The sequence below is a fragment of the Cloeon dipterum genome, chromosome 1, assembly GCF_949628265.1.
Source record: "Cloeon dipterum chromosome 1, ieCloDipt1.1, whole genome shotgun sequence".
NCBI lineage: Eukaryota > Metazoa > Arthropoda > Insecta > Ephemeroptera > Baetidae > Cloeon > Cloeon dipterum.
This window is the reverse complement of record NC_088786.1, coordinates 32,199,744-32,216,013: the sequence shown is the minus strand read 5'-3', so window position 1 is coordinate 32,216,013 and position 16,270 is coordinate 32,199,744. Positions and strand designations below refer to the sequence as shown.

General features: G+C 41.3%; 2 protein-coding genes and 1 long non-coding RNA gene across 6 annotated transcripts; 1 reads left to right on the top strand and 2 right to left on the bottom strand.

Annotated features, from left to right (window-relative positions):
• Positions 1 to 61: 61 nt before the first annotated feature.
• On the bottom strand, positions 62 to 2,132 carry LOC135944360 (uncharacterized). The gene is made up of 7 exons (XM_065491228.1): positions 1,995 to 2,132; positions 1,524 to 1,724; positions 1,243 to 1,461; positions 1,147 to 1,182; positions 982 to 1,093; positions 562 to 668; positions 62 to 503 (listed from the first exon to the last, which is right to left on the bottom strand). The coding sequence occupies exons 1-7, from the start codon at positions 2,046 to 2,048 to the stop codon at positions 243 to 245; spliced, it is 990 nt and encodes a 329-aa protein (XP_065347300.1). The 5' UTR covers positions 2,049 to 2,132; the 3' UTR covers positions 62 to 242.
• A 1,042-nt stretch (positions 2,133 to 3,174) lies between these two features.
• LOC135947660 (hexosaminidase D-like) lies at positions 3,175 to 14,967 on the bottom strand. 4 transcript variants are annotated; one of them, XM_065496547.1, is made up of 14 exons: positions 14,763 to 14,966; positions 14,573 to 14,700; positions 13,845 to 14,222; positions 7,993 to 8,172; positions 7,084 to 7,280; positions 6,982 to 7,032; positions 6,826 to 6,933; positions 6,704 to 6,772; positions 6,382 to 6,628; positions 6,081 to 6,293; positions 5,747 to 6,019; positions 5,559 to 5,687; positions 5,008 to 5,358; positions 3,175 to 4,707 (listed from the first exon to the last, which is right to left on the bottom strand). In XM_065496547.1, exons 2-14 carry the CDS (start codon positions 14,663 to 14,665, stop codon positions 4,384 to 4,386), a joined length of 2,613 nt encoding a protein of 870 aa, XP_065352619.1. In that variant the 5' UTR covers positions 14,666 to 14,700; positions 14,763 to 14,966; the 3' UTR covers positions 3,175 to 4,383. The 4 variants fall into 4 exon arrangements, with proteins under 4 accessions (XP_065352619.1, XP_065352618.1, XP_065352620.1 ...); XM_065496546.1 differs by having other exon boundaries at positions 6,826 to 7,032; positions 14,763 to 14,967; XM_065496548.1 differs by lacking the exons at positions 6,704 to 6,772; positions 6,826 to 6,933; positions 6,982 to 7,032 and having other exon boundaries at positions 14,763 to 14,960.
• Positions 14,968 to 15,128: 161 nt separating this feature from the next.
• LOC135947669 (uncharacterized) lies at positions 15,129 to 16,188 on the top strand. Its single transcript, XR_010575700.1, has 2 exons — positions 15,129 to 15,406; positions 15,694 to 16,188. It is a non-coding gene; the product is annotated as an uncharacterized LOC135947669 (long non-coding RNA).
• Positions 16,189 to 16,270: the final 82 nt, after the last annotated feature.

Sequence of the window (16,270 nt, the reverse complement as noted above, 5' to 3'; positions counted from 1 at the left end):
ATATGTTGTGCCAATCTAATTGAGTTGAAGGGTTTTTAACAAAAGAAAATTACAGGTTGGATTTGATGAAACAAACAATTTTATTAATTGATCTTTTTCCAAATGTACCGAAATATTCAAATAATATAATGCAAAATTTCCCGTTATCCGCCACCAGTTTTTCTCATTCCACTTTGTATCTCGTGTTTGAGAAGAACACTCTCAAATTGAAAGCAGAAAAGCATTTTTGTTGCTTAATTCAATTAAGCATTCACCACAGGGGCAGGCTCGCTTTTCTTCTTGTTCATCCTGGAGTTGAACAAGTTTTTCATGGTTTCGCCAAATCTTTGCCTCAAACCACTCCTAGCGCGAGCCACTTTAGAGTGAAGATTTTTTAGTTGTGGGCATTCCCCTTTTCCGATTTGTGTGATGTAGTTGGGATCACATTTCTGCAGCTGGGTGCGCCTGTATTTGCAAGTTTCTGGTGTAGTTAAGCTTTTTACTTCATCATTTGCTGGGGCATTCTAGATTAAAATAATTAATTTTATTCATGATATTTAAAAAAAAATGAGAGATTTTCACCAAGATTAAATATCTCTGAACGCAGGCCATAAAGCGGATAGGTTTGTCACTGCAATTGGAGTTGGGCACGGCGTTTGGAGCATACCTCGCCGGTGTGTTGACAGAATCTGCAAAAAATTCGAAAAATTCCCCTCGCATCAAATTACGCTACACATTTTGATTAATGGTAATAAATAATGGAGCTTTCATCTAGGATGTGAAGTGATTTACCGTTTTAAATGACGATTGTTACACTTACAAATATTTTTGGGCAATGCAAAAAAATCTTTTCGTGCTGAATATTTGGTAAATTTGATCGTTTATCAAACACTGAAGTAAAACCTGATTGCTTTACTGAGTTTGTGAGTTTGCATTTTTCCTTAAAGTAAAACTGGTTTTGTTCTCCCTTAAAAGCAGAAAATTTGGTAAATATCTTCTTACTCTTGTAGCACTCATTAACTGCATCAGCAGCAATGGTTTTCCAAGATTCGGTCGCGTTTCCTACGTAGCTTTGGGTGATGGCAGCTTGATTTATGTTTCCCTCAGCGTCTATCTGCTCATTAAAATATTTAGATTTTTGTCTACAATTGTTATATATTTCTTCACATAATTGGATCTCTTCATCACGCATTCAGCCGCACACTTTAAATAAAAATGCCCGATCAGAGAACATGCCCGAGAAAAAGAACTGAAAAAACCTACTTGTGGGTCTCCACACATTCCAGTGCGCATCAACGCCGCCAAAGGAAGCTCGAACATCATTTTTCCTGGGCCCATGCCAGAATCTTGCTCATTCATTCCATTACTTCCATTATTTTGGTCTTGCGCAGGTTGTGATGCCTTATTTGCCGAATCTTGCAAGCACTGGCCAAACTGTCTCGGAGAGAAAACAACTGGCACGTTCGCACACTCTTTGGCTTTCTGTGCGTTAAAAGGAATTTTGTGAAATGTGACACTTTTGAGAAGGTTTTTATTTAGTATACCAACAAAAACAATGGATTGCACGCATCAGGCTGATTTTTCAAAGCATCTCTCATCCTCTGGATTTTTTGGTCGATTAACTCGCTCGCCTTGTCCATAAACTTCATATTCGGGAGTGGCCACTTGTTACCCATTCTCTCTTTTCTGAGGGGGTTGACACTGGAATCATCGGAATTTCCAGTTCGCTCTTTTGAGCCCGAATCCTATAAAATGGATTAAATAATTAAAACCATGCCGCGTTTTCTTGACAAGTAATACACAAATGAATAGTGGATGATGATTGTTTGTACGAAGATGTTTTTTATGAAGTTAAAATAAACAAAAAATCAGAGCCTCTGTCAAAAAGTGCATGGACCGACAAAATTTCTGATTCTGTTTCAATTAAAAAAGTAATAAATAATTATTTGTGAAATGAGAAATAAGCAGTATTTTAAAGTTAAATTATTTTCTAGTTAAAAAGGAAAATTAATTACTTGAGAAGTGGCAACCGCCACTAGAAAGCTGACCAGCACCACGTACTTCAACATGGTTTGTGCTAGTTTGTCCGGAAATGTGTCCAGCGCAGAAGGGTTTAAAGCCTCAGTTGCTCATGGTCATCAAACAGAGCCACGTTCGCATTTCATCAAGGACACTAACCAATACGAAGCGCTTATTGTGCTTCATTTCCGGAAAAACAGAGGCGCCGTGCTGCTGTTTTCCCGTTATTAAGTGAAACCTTCTGCGGCATATAAAACAGTGAAATGTAGTTGAATAAATTTGCCAGATCATTCGATTCTGCGCTGGTATTATTTGGAAAGGTTACTTTTTTAAAAATTTGAAAATTTTATTCAAAATGTTTCAGGATTAATCACGTTTTTAATTGATCTCGTTATATTTTTATGCTTTCGAACTTAAAACCTGCGTGAAATAGTAATAACTTATGTAACTGTATACCGAGAAAATTCAAGCATGACTGTATCAAATTATGAATTTTTGATTCGAGGAAACTTCCGCAAAGCATACTTGCTGAGCGAGTACGAGTAGTCTATCCTTTTACGTGAAGGATAGAGCGATTCTGGTTTTTTAGAGACGAGTGTAGTGCCTTCCTTTCTTATAATCACTTGGATAGTCAGGATAAGGGAGAAATAGAAAAAAAATAATATTTTATTCTTTATCCAAAATAGCGAAATACAGCAACACAATTTGCGTCCTGCTTTATTCAGGCGGTGATGCGTTCGTTGGTCTCAGCCTTTTTATAATTAAAGGAATTAAAGCTGCACGTCTATCTAATAAATTAGAGGTTTTTGTACTGAGATGCTGTTGTGCTGCATTCTTGCGTGATGTAGATTATTTGTTAGGTAGCTCTAGAGCGCCCTCTGGATGCCACTGATCCTTTTGCTGTTTGTAAGTGTGCTTCTTCAGTTCCCGATTATTGCTTCCTAGTCGTGTGCCACCGGCTAATCTAAAGCCAAACTTACGAATAACCGAGATTCAAGTGCGTTTAAACGGACAGTCAAAGATCTGTTGTTCTCAAATTATCGAACGAACTTGGTCTTTAATGCTTTGATTATTAGTATTTTGGACAAGTAATTCATCCAAAATTTTAGCTCCTCATTCCAGTGAACAGTAAAGCTGAGTTTAAGGCAATTTGAGGTTAAAATAAAATGCGATAGATTATATAGAAGCACGATTATTATGGTGCCTTTATTTGGGTGATTCCGAATTAGAGACGTCTTTACATTACTGCATAAAACAGATAAGTTATGAAAAATAATACCATAACTAAAATACAGATTGGTTCAATTGATGACATATTCTACTGATGATCGTAATTATACTAGTTGTTAATTAACGTTACACCAGCGGCCGTCTCTTTATAATTTCAGTTAAGTCAAAGCAAGATTCTTTGGTTCAGCTAAAAATAAGATAAAAGGAAATACTGCTTCATGCAAGGAAGGTAAGCCTTGTTGTCTTGGGGCGTGGCAACGACCACTCTTGGACCCATTCACAAACTAGGCGACAGAACGCTGAACATTGCTCATCAAGTCAAGAAGGGGGCAACCAAGACGTGGTCCTGAACTAATTTTCTCTAGCTGGTGGCCACGGCAGCGTGCCAAACTCAGATACACGCAGAGTAAGCGGCGGAGGAAATAAGGAGTACAAATTGCTTGCTTTCTTCTTAGTATATCACATAAAAGTTTTTGTCTTCGAAAGAATCCGACTCATTGTCAGCAGAAGATAGCTTGGTGTCTGTCACACTCTCGCCTGCTCTTAAAACGTGGGTGTGTGTGTATGTGCGCTTTGAATAAATCTCTGGTCAGTCAGTGTGGGTGTCGCCTCAGTGCTTGCACTTGTAAAATCACAGCAAATCTCAATGCATCTGTTTTTGTCACTCATACTGAACACAAAAAAACGTCATGGAAACAACCTGCATACGTTAACAGAAAAAAATGCTCTCTTCGTGTGATGTTGCATTTACAGTAAAATCTCAAGAAAGAAATCAAAGGTACACGTACAAAGTCAAATCGTAAAACACGCGTGATACATAATTTAAGTTAAAATAATAAATAATACTAACTTAATACTTGATTCGAATTCTGACAACCCACATCGATAAAAATAGTTCGTTCTTTGATACCTGGCAGCAATGACAAACCTGCAGAATAGAATGCATTTACCGGCAAGTATCAAGAAAGAGCTGCAAGATCAGTTCTAGGGAGCCGATCGAGTGCACCTAGTTGCCCTTCAAGCAAATGAGGAAAGAGCCACCAGCGCGGACTGCGTAAATACGTGTTTCTAAACTCTGTCTGCTCGTCGCGGCGGCCAAAAGTCTTTTCCGGAAACTTTGACGATCACATTTGGCAACGGTGGCAGTCTCTCTTATCAGTGCAGATCGATGCCGAACTTGCGCAGGGCCGGGCCCTGCGGCAGAGGTCGTACGGGCCAGAAGATGCGCCGTCTCAGCGCTGTCGAGTCGGCACCAACGCGCTCCAGCACCTCAAGCAGCGGCTGCATCTTCTGCTCGAGCCACTCGCCCACTGTGTGCTGGTCAAACACCTCCGACAGGGCGTCTCTCGCCTGCTTGGACACGCTCAGCGCAGAGTGCTGCAGCCGCGAGTGGTCCTGCATCAGCTCATTCAGCCGCAGCGGCGTCGTGAAATTGTGTCGCACGTTGTAATCGGTCAGCCACGCCTTTTTCTTGCGCACCTGCAATCAGATTTGCATGCATTTTTATTTTGAAAACTGTTTAAGAAGTGTAGAAAACACGTATTCAATTAAAATAAAAATCAAGCGAGCCAACGTCACAAATTGGTGAAAAAATGGTTAGATAATTTAAGCCTTTTACTGTTTGAAAGGTCAAAAATGGTTTCCTTTTTTAAATTTTAAAATGTCCTTCCATTTAAACTTTTGCACAGTTAAACACATGTGCTTTCGCCACTCATTATAATTCAGTGTTTCGGTGTATAAATAAATTTACAAAAATACAGTTAGCTATAAAGGAATTACCAGCAAAAGGAACTCTTCCGTGTCCCGCTCCAGGTTCTCCAGTCTGGACATAACCCTGAAGACGGCGGCGCCTGGGAAAGCGCAGGAGGAGAAGCGCTCCCACAGGAAGGCGTCGCGGTCTAAGCTGACCATATGTCTGCTGGAAGCAGGACAGTTCATGGCTGAGTCGAGAGGCGAACGCAGCGACTGGTTGAAGTAGCCGCGGCTGGTGGCCAGCATGTCGAGCGCCAAGGAGGGAAGGCCTGACGGCAGCAGCTCACACAAAGTGGCAAAGTGGTCGTAGCGCTGCCACCCTGTGATCACGATGCCGGAAAAACCACCGCGGAACTTGCGATTTTCGTTTGTCATTACCTGAGAGAGAAAAATTCCCAATTAATTGACACTAAAAAATTAGAAAGGAGAGCTCTTGCACGCCCCTCCCAATTAATTTATGTTTGTATATCTATCCCTTTAAAGCAATTTAGAAAATTTATTTCACGACAATCCATTTTAAATCCTTAACATAATGCAAATTTCGAGTTCTTTAATAATAATTTCAATTTAACAAATACCTCAAGCCAACGTAAATTATTCTCCAAATGTCTCTTCGCGTTTGGCACGTTGATCGTTTCCCCAAAGGCGCCTTTGAAAGCACTGGCCGTCCAAGCCGTGGGGAAGCTAGACGCGTACTTGTCCCAGACCTGTGAAGCATTCCCCTGTCAAGTAACTCAGAAATGTCAAGCTAACGCCCATCACTCACCGAGGTCTGCACAAAGTGGTAAACGTTCTCAGCGTACACCCAAACCATGGGCTCGACGAGGTCCCCGATTTTACGGAGCTGGTCCGGCATCAAATGCCGCAGCATGTCGTCCCAAATGATGGGGGTAGCGTTAAACTGGGAGCGCACAAAGCCAGCCACCTTGGCCACGTGGTCGAGGAAGACGTCATCCCGGGCCTTCTTGCGGCACAGGTCGCACTCGCCCATGGTGAACACCTCGTCGCACCCGATGTGAATGTACCTGGGCCGCGTCACCTAGCCACCAGAAAAAAATGTAAGTGCCACGCTGCCAACACAGGGATGGAAAGATACTCACTTTTGAGTGTAATTCGTACACCTGGTGCAGCAGTTTTGTCACCATCTTGAAAGAGCTGTTCTTTGAAGGGCACAGCGCCTGAGGAATATCTGGCAGCTCGCGTAAATTGCTGAACTGCTCGATTTTCAGCACAAACTCCAGATGACCAAAGGTCTGCACCAGTGGAATCACCTCTAGACCAAGTTCTTTGCATTTTGTAAGCAGCTGGATAACCTGTGAAGCGAAAAATAATGAAGGTTTGATAAAGAATTCCTCTTCAAGGAAAAGTTTTTAATATTCTCCAGATAATTATGCCACTGACCTCTTCTTCGGTATAGTGATTAAGAGCGGCCACCGAGGCCAGGGGACCTTTGAAGGGGAACATGTCCTCCCACTCAAGCAAAACGCCAGTGGCGCCAAGCTGCTTGAATATGGGAAGCAGTTGCAGAAGATAAGTCATTTTTGGCGGTGCACCCTTCAGGTCAAAATGCACCAGCCTGTGAGGCGGAATGTACGGGTTCTTTGGGTTGAGGGCCACTCGCGTGATGCCCTGTTGCTCGAGGTAGTCCCTGGAAAAGTTAAAAATAGCATCAAATTCCTGTCATTTTTATGCGCACCCGGTTTGGTAAAAATGACCCGCTTACGGTTCTTTTTTGCTTCTTTGAGTAGCAGTTATAACCTTTGTGGTTAGTGATGCGGTTTGGTTGTTTGTACTGAATTTTAATTATAGGAAATTATAGCCAGTTACCTTATTAATTTTTAATACTGTTTTTTTGTTGCGGTCGGTGAGGAGACCGTGATCGAAGCCGCGGTATTGATCAAATTCCCAGTCGTATTAAATGATTTCACTGTCAGTGTCATGGAATTGTTCAAACTGGTTCCAATTAGAGATTGAAAGAAATTGCGTGAGTTAATTATATACTTTTTGGTCGTAGTTGAGCTAAGTGTAGTTGTTGTACCCGATTTAGATTTTCTACATGGACTAGAGAGGTGAAAAGAGGGGAAAATTCGGTGTTTCGCTTACTCGGTTTCCTGCGTTTGCTGACGTCTGTTGTAAATGTCATCGCGACTCGGCATGTTGAAGTAAGCGTTAGCCGCCCTCTGCTCCTCCTCATAGTTGCGTTGCACTTCGTTACCTTCCACGTAGGGTGTGCTCACCTCCACCTTAGCAGAGTAGGACGATGCGTGTACTTTGTCCTGATTTCTGTTGTCCTTGCCAATCTGAAAAAGCAAAAATTGCATGAAATTTCTGACTGCTCTCCGCTCGACAGGAAATGAAATTCTAAAATATACGTTTGCCTACCGCATTTGAGCTATTGCTACGAATAAAAATAAAATTAGAGGTCTCAGCCACGCCAGCCATTAACTTTTGTCTCATAAGTTGCACCCGCCACGCCAGCCACTAGTCAAAATGTCGAAAAAAACCCTAAAAGGTCCGGAGAAAAAGTTTGTCTACAGCCATATCAAATTTAAATTTAAAAAATGTGTTGGCTACACCAGCAAAAATAATGCTCAGCTGCATGGCCAAAATGCGGCTGAAGCCGGTTCAGCCAACCGCAGCCTAAAACTACGCGGCTGAGACCTCTGTTGATAATATTTGATAAAGACAGAGGTGGTTCAATGCCTTATAGAAGCAAAGCCTGAATTTAAGTAAATCCAATTAAAAGTATATTTCAAAAACCAATCAAATTAACCGTTATCTTAAAAATAAAAAGCTCAATTGTTAAAAATATTTGATAAATAAAAGCATTATGTATATACCTCTTGGTATTATAGTGTAATTAGGTTAATTTGACATGTTTTAATGAGTCAACAATGTAAATATCGACTCAAGAAAAATAAATAATATATTGCATATCTATATATTTTTCTAAAATATCTCCACTCTACTGCACGACCTGATTAGGTGGCGGTGTGGGTGCAACAAACTCACCAGGTTCGAGCTATGGCTCTTGGGCGGCACCAGGTTGAAGATTCTCAGGTAGGTGGGTTCCGAGTAGAACTGTAGGCAGACGAGCAACACCATAACGACCAGCATAAGACCTAGCCAGGTGCTTCGACGGCGCCACGCGGTCAAGCCGACGCGTCCTGCCAACATTTTTGCCATCGACATCTGAAATCACAAGGGCCGGTCTCTGTTACATTATGCTAAATGAGTACTCGGCGGAAAAAGAGCGGTCTGTGTGCTGCTACGCCGACACACAACGTCCAGGCATAATTTTTGCCCCTCTCTTTCGCGTGTCGCCCAACGTGTTGATTCGTTGTGGAATGCAAGCGAATCGTGGCAGAAATTTTTATTTTTTTGCCATCCGAAACCGAATTTTTTACTAGAATTATAGATTAAATAAAGCATACTGCAATATTTCATAACTGCATTAAACACTGATAAGTTTGTATTATCAAACTTTGCACGTTGATTTCCGTGAGTTGCGCTAGGAAAGATAAATATGCTTGTACTGATCAAGACGCATTTTTTCTTGTTAAAACAAAAAGCAAAATAAGGTGGTTTCATACGGATAATTTTATTTTTCTTATATATGAAAAAAATTCAGTTACGATTCATGGCAGTGTCATTTGCGCTGCACACAGGCCACATCAAAATAAAATTTACCTTAAATAAGATCAAATAAATAATATTACTCTTTGAGCATTATAATTCAATTGACTAATGTGAAAATAATAAGTAACCACCGCATTGTCAATTTCCAAATAGTCAATCAATCAGACGTTTATTTTGTCCCGGCAATATCACCAGTAGTTTCATTATTTGCGGACATTAAATGCACTCCAACACGCATATTGTTGTGAATACAGGGGGAAGCGAAGATATAGTCTCAATGGCTGATTATAAGTAAGTATTTGCACCTCGCTATCGGTAAATGTAAAGCAAATAAAAAGCGGCAATGACTTTACAATCATGGTTGTCAAGCAGCAGCGAAAAACAGAGTTAGCAAGGCTCCACTTTACTAGTCGAGCAGCTGGTTTTTGATCCATCAGACTAGATCAACGACACCACGAACTTCCTATATAGCTGACGCTTGCAACCACATACTGTGTTTCTTCGTGGCCCTGCTCTGATAGGCATTTCCGTATACACAAAAATATCACGATCTCGACGACAGAAATTGAGACAAAAGCGGTGCATTCTATACATTTATTTTAAAACGTTCATTAAGGTCTACGTATACGTATTCGTGAGCATTAGATCAAATAAAATAGCACAAAAATTTAAATGGTCAAAAATTAGAAAAATACTTCTAATCAGTAAAAACTTTATTGGCAAATTTTAGAGAAAAGAGAAGTCAGATCACTTTCTGAAGGTGAGCCACAGGTATATAAGAGTGCCAAGCACGCTGACATTGATCCCGACAAAGTTTGCAGGAGTGAAAAGGTAGTCTCCGCCGACGAACATACCGACGTAGGTGACGCACACGTTTTTGACGCTGCCCATGATGGAGGCCGTCAGCGCCGAGTTGTGCTGCACGCAGAGCAACGCACCCATTTGAAGCGCCACCCCCATCATGCAAGATAACGTGAACGCGCCAACAAAGCGCCAATCGCTCCAACCGTCGAACTCCATCAAGAGACCTGATAAATTTTATGTAACACTCAAACAATATCTATTTTGGTTAAAAAAGAGTGAATTTGTCAAACTAAAAAATACCGAATTGGTTTTGCTTTTTACTTTTATCATTAGCTAAGAGGGACACAATCAATAAATTTCTTTTAGATACCACATTCCTTTTTTAATTAAGACAAAAGATAGGTTAACTCGTTTATGGAATAAAATCGATTCGTTTTTGGATCGGTTTATCTCTTTAGAAATCGGCAACCCCCTGATAGCAAGCAGCTCGCGTCCCGATAACATCGCGAACGAATAACATGAATGTGTCTCATTGGAGGAAGCCCAGTCCAGAAAAGGACCAGCTCAAGTTACTTCCCCCGCACCGGGGTCTTTTATTGAAACGCCAGACAGTCGTCCTCGTCCCTTGAAATTAATTCACTCATGTAGGAAAGGTGCAAACCAGCAAGTAGCGAGTGGGACTGCCAAAAGCAATCCTCCTAAATCCACAAATGGACTGGTCAATTAGTCATTGCGATGCAAGAGAGTCAAATTTAGGCAGGGTTGCAAAAAACCGCATTTTTAAAAAAAAATGCAGTGCAGTGTTAAAAACCGGATTTTTTCAAATTTTGCCAGTTTCTTGCAGACCATATTTTACCCTCAGTTTTCAATAATGTTGTAATTATTAGCTTATGACCTCGACTTGAAAAATTTGTAGAGATAAATTTTTGGAAAAAAAATTGAGGCAACAAATAGCAATTTAAAAGAACAAATATGCGCAGTAGAGAAAATTTTGACCACTCCGACCGCGAATTTTAGATTATCATAGGTGAAAAACGGAATAAATTCATTTCTTGCGCCATAAATTGGTAAAAATTGAGTGGTAAAACCAGTGTTGAAAAAACCGGGTGGTAAGCAAATTAATGCAACCCTGAATTTAGGCGCAAATCAGTCCGCACTCTGACCCCAAAATTGCTTGGATTCTCACATTGCAAATGCACGGAAAACATGCGCTTTGTTTCATCTACAATACAGAAAATTTTGGTAATTTTATGTGACCGCCCAAATCGTTGTCAGCAAGCTAAACAAAAGCTTGATTTTTTATTCTAGTGTGTGTGTGGTGTGGATCGATTGGCTTCTAAGTTTCCCCGCAAAATGCGACCCATTTTAAAGGCAAACTTAAGACGCAACTGCTATTAGACATCGTAAGACAACATCGACACAAGATTTTTTTTTAAATTTTCACTTGCATTGGAGACAACTAAAAATTATCTTAAAGGAAAAGGGAACTGACTGTGCAGAGAAGCAGAACCGGTTTTGTCCGCGGATGAGTTGGCTAGGACGAGGAGCAGCACGGCGGGCAACGAGACGGTGGCGTTGAAGAAAAGGACGCCGATGGAGCCGAGATGAGGGAGGCAACGTTTGACGCAGGCTCCCTGCACCGCCGAACACGCGTTGTTGGCCATGACGAACGCGGCGCCGGCCAGCGTCGCGTTGAGGTCGCTGAGAGCCGCCAGCAACGAGCCGGCCGTCATCACCAGCACCGACAGCTGCACCGAGGCTGGAGGTACCTTTTGAAACGGTGAATAAATAATCCAATATCGTGGGTGGGACGCAGACACCCGAGACACAAGCTGGAAACAGGCAGCCTCATTTGATTGCACACCTCGCCCGTGAGAGGAAGACGTGAGCAGGCAGTAAATTCATTTACAGAATGTGTATTATTCGAGCACGGAGTCAAGTTTCTCGAGTGATTACTTTTAACAGTTATTGGCCGTGTCAGCTATGCGTTTTTGCAATTGCAAACGATCCCATTTCGCGGATTATACCGCTGACGGCTATTTATAGGGGTTTTTGTAAGGTCTCTCGCACGATGGCACGCGTTCTCTTGCGGAGGCATTTTTGAAAATTCGGCCCACATGGTATTGAAAGGAATTAAAATTTCTACAAATTGATCATTTGGACAAAAATATATTACTTTATCAATTGATCTCAATTAAACGGGATCCAGGAAGCGCTTTAAATTCAAGCTCATTAATACTACATTTGAATTAAGAACAACGGCACTAGCTGGGCAGTCAAATATTCGATTTTATTTGTTTGTGGTTCAGTGTGCGCATCCAGTAGTGTGGCTGAGCTGCCGTATTTATTCAGCACCGCATCGACCTAAAACTCACGTTTTGGATGACGCACTCAGAACAATAAAATAATCTGTGATACCAAATAAAGAGATAACAAACAATAAAAAAGACAGATACAAATATTAACATTGCAGCGCCTTAAATATTATTGTCGCCACAAAAAACCCCCAAAATCACGGCTCTTTAAATGAATGGATACTCGCAGCGAACAATCGCAATTATTCGGCGCCAACAAACCTAAAACTTGCAATTTCGGTGAAAAACTCAAAACAATAAAAATCTGTGACGCCAAATAAAGACACAATTAACACACAAATTGCACCGCAGCACCTTCAAACGGATTGTCGCCATGTCAAAACATATTTTTTAAAGAGTAGATATTAGAGCATATTCCAAGACAGGAAATGGAAAAAAGAATTCCTGCTTTTTCCTGGAATTCCGGCAGGACAGGAAAATATTTTTCAGGAACAGGGCAAGACAGGAATTTTGCTTCAAAACAATTCCATTCTTGATCTTTTATATAAAATATGTCTCATTTAAAGACAGCATAACTTTTCATTTTGATACTGCGCTTTACAACGTTTACTTTCTTTCGTGTAACTAAACATTTAGCCTAAAAATTACTCACGGCGTTTATAATTTGGCTTTAAAATATTTTTTAAAAAGCACAACTCTTTAATTATAGTCAGTGGTGTTCGAACAAACTAACATTTTACCGAATCAATCTACTGTATAAAAAACAGCATTTTTTCGGGTTTTTCTCCAATTTTTTCCATTTTAAGCATTTTTTTGGAAATACTTTGTTGGATATTCAATTTTGTGCGGGGTGCACAGTATTTTTACCGTTTAATTCATAAAGAGGAATTAGGAATTAGATATCAACAGACACAATTCAATAACTTTAAAAATCTGTTAAAATGGAAGTTTCAAATAATTAAAAGGAAACAAAAAAATTAATAAAAGATCAATTTGTTAAATGGAATTAAATTTAAAGAAAAAACAGGACAGGAACGGAAATCCAAATTTGGAACAGTAACAGGACAGGAAATTATTTCCCGGAATAGGTCAGGAACAGAAAAACCTCTCTTGAATACCCTCTAGTAGATATCGCCCCGGACGATGTTAAGTTTCCCATAGAAAGATTTCACTCCAACGACCATGCATGGAGAATCTGGTGATGTGTCCCAAGCACCATTTTCAAATGTGGTTTCAGCAGTTTTTGACAAATATGAAATATAAACTCAATTGTTTTTGGAATTTCACGGTAAACGGATCATTTGGATGTGAACAGGCATCGTGTGGCAGTAGCTGGCACAGCAAAAATATTAAACGCTGTAAAAAACGGAAATGGGGTCAAATTTAGTCAGACTCAAACTCTAGTCGGGAGCAAAATGAATTTTAGCCTAGTTGCATTTTTCCAACTTTTAAAATGAGAGAAAATTATGGTGTTCAATCGACAAGCCGAAAATGTAGCTCGTTTATTTACAATTAGCTTTAATGACTTCAAACTGAAGGGTTGCATGCTAGATTTACACTTCGTACACAGATGCACTTAATGAATCATCATTAAGGTATCTGAAAGTGACTCATTGTCGGAGATCTTCAGCGACCCCGACTTCTGTCAGCCATACAACCAACAGCCACAGTTTCACGAGACACGCCCGTCACTGTTTTAGTTTGCAATAAGATTTGCCTTAAACTCCAGGACAAGTGTCTGCAATAAAGACGTGAGCAAAAAATAAATATGAAACCATTTTAAATTATGACAACTAGCTGTGCGGATCATAACTAGGATAGATAGTTATTTTAAGAAAAATTATCTCACACGACGACGTTTCCGTTTTTGAAACACCGATTGACTGCACTCAAGCATTTCGTCAGTGAATAGAAAAGGAATCATCAAGCCTTGAGTGTTTCCTCACCAACAACAATATTATTTAACTCATTCATTACATATTATACTTCTTGTGCTCGAAGAAAATGATAAATAACATTTGAAATTAATCAAAAATCATTCTTGTCAAAAATTGCTCTACCAAATTTTCGTGATACCCAAAACGCAGCAGCACCGGAGGAACGTACCGTTCGAAGGAGGACAACTTCGGCCAGCATGGTCATCACGATGGTGAACCTGCGCAGAGCAATGAAGATGGGCAAGCTGAGCGACTTGGTTCCCGCCAGGCCGAACAGCAGGTTGGCCAGGAAGAGACAGGGCAGCGGCCACGCGACGCGCAGCACGGCCCCGCTCAGGGGAGGCACCCGCACCACCTTCAGCAGGCGGCCAAGGGTCAAAACGGCCACGGTGGCCGCCAGCTGGCACAGGCCTAGTAGTTCTGCTGACGGAAAATCGAAGCTGGTGAGCACAATCTTGTTGCTCAGGGTGATCAGCAGGGAGGCTGCGCAGTAGAGCACGGCCGAACCTACCCTTTGGGCCCAGGTCGACTGCTGCCCAGTGCCACCCTGCGGAGCGTTTGATGAACAAGCCGATGCTTGATTTTAGCCGCTAATTGTGGCATTTAAAAAGGATTCTTTGCTTAAGATAAGCAGAAAAAATTAAATAATTAACCGCAGCTGTAAAAATAATAAGCAAAAGAAAACATATTGCAACTTCATGTTATTTTCCCTCTGATTCATTCTCTCTGTGTATATTTTTAATTGATTCAGTTCACAAGCCAATTGCTACAGATGATGCTTGACTTGTCAGACAAGTTATGTCGTCGATTTCAAGAATTGAAACGATGCAGAGAAGTCAGCGAACTGCCTGCATGCCTGCAGCAGTCGAGCAGAATCCTTTAAGATACGTAACGTACCCTGGTTCCCTGCGGTTTAGGCTCATTCGACCCTTCGAATGTGGCCTTTGCGAGCAGAGGGACGAGCCCTTGACCATCCCCCTGCTGCATCATAAAGCAGCAAGCTCACAAATCGTAGTTGGCGCGCGCTAGACCGAGAATTGTGTCGCAGGAACAGTTAGATTGGCAGGCATAAACCCACAGGGTTTACCTTGGAAAACAGGTCGCGCGGTGATCAGTGCTTCCTGCGGACTTTGTCAGCTACAGCGAGCATCTCGCGCGTCCTGGGACTTTGCACGGGTTGACTGGGCGTCCGGGCTGGTTGGTGGAGTGTCCCGCGGCCGTCCAGATGATTGGCACCAAAACACAGATGATAGTTTATGACTAAACACTCGACTAATTCGCGCAGCCGATCGCTAGACCGCCAATGCCAGTGATAACCGGTTTCTAACGCATGCCACCCACTTAAACCGGTTTCGCAGACTTATACGCGCCGAAAAAAGCATTGATTGATGCTTGAAGCAGGTTTTATTTTTAAATACCGGTTTTATTCCCGGTTATGTTGCAACCATGACAAGGAGCGGCGGTGGGGGCAGGGGAGGAGAGTAGAGGAGAAATAATCGAAGACAACACAGAACACAGACATAACACGGAACGGCGATTTCGGCTCAGCCGCGCGACAACAGAAAAACAAAGGGCACTTGGCCGCCGAAATTAGACCGAAACAAAAGGGGTTGTGCCTGTTTACTGGCCCCAATTAGCGCAAACTACCGCCAACTGACCGAGGCGCCGGTGGCCGTGTGTTGCTTCACACACAGGTGTGAGAAAAAAGAAAACAAGTTAATTATGATGGCGGTATGTATGTATTCAATATTTGACTAATTTTCAAATAGTTAATTTTGGTAATTTGCTTAAATATTTGGTGATTGCGGTTTACAAACATGAAACCATAATAATTATATTATATCATACATGCATCGAGAGAGGGTGAAAGGACACTGCGGAATTGATATCATATCTTTGTATGTACTTGTTTTCAGTCATTTCTTTCAATTAAATATAGGGCAAGGTTAGTTAAATAATTATGAAAGTTGTCACTAGTCCGAAATGAACTAATTGCAAAAACCCCTTTGTGTTTGCAGAAAATTAGGCACATCCGCCCGTGTCGACTGGATAAAAACGGTGAAGAAAGTAGCAGTCAGGATCGTGACCAACAGGCTGAAGACACGAGTGACTCCGCCTTCCAGACGGTGCTTGAGGATGTCAGGGTGCAAAAAGCCGTCAGGTGGGCGTGCGAGGATGCCCACAAACTGCGCCTTAAACAGATGAAGGCCAGTTTGACCAAGCACATTGATGATACAGAGTGGATGTTTGACTCTTTGGACACAATCCTCGGCTTCAGCAAGTAGTGATGATAAATTAGCAGCCAATGAAACTTGCTTGATATGAGGGACTCTAACCAGACTAAAACGAGAAGAATGCTGCTATTTCATTTAAATTTTAAGGCTTCTGCCGTCTGTTGCAGTTTTTCACTTATTCTGTACAGGAACTTACAATTAGTTTAAATGTAAAGAGTGGTTCTTCAATGTATTTCATGAAATAATCAAATAAATTTTATAATTGATACTCTGACCAAAGATATATCGTTTTAGAGCTTCTATTCTAAAGACACACCAACCACAGTTGTCCTGCTGATAATACCAAGGCGATTTTTTTTTA

What these genes read in the sequence shown, in the direction of transcription:
- LOC135944360 (XM_065491228.1), bottom strand. Translation starts at nt 2,048, where the DNA reads ATGTTGAAGTACGTGGTGCTGGTCAGCTTTCTAGTGGCGGTTGCCACT. An exon ending in GAATGTGTGGAGACCCACAA is followed by an intron (nt 1,183 to 1,242) that starts GTAGGTTTTTTC and finishes TTTTATTTAAAG; the next exon opens with TGTGCGGCTGAATGCGTGAT. An exon ending in AGTTAATGAGTGCTACAAGA is followed by an intron (nt 669 to 981) that starts GTAAGAAGATAT and finishes AATTTTTTGCAG; the next exon opens with ATTCTGTCAACACACCGGCG.
- LOC135947660 (XM_065496546.1), bottom strand. Translation starts at nt 14,665, where the DNA reads ATGATGCAGCAGGGGGATGGTCAAGGGCTCGTCCCTCTGCTCGCAAAG. An exon ending in ATAATTTACGTTGGCTTGAG is followed by an intron (nt 5,359 to 5,558) that starts GTATTTGTTAAA and finishes TTTCTCTCTCAG; the next exon opens with GTAATGACAAACGAAAATCG. An exon ending in CGGAAGAGTTCCTTTTGCTG is followed by an intron (nt 4,708 to 5,007) that starts GTAATTCCTTTA and finishes ATCTGATTGCAG; the next exon opens with GTGCGCAAGAAAAAGGCGTG.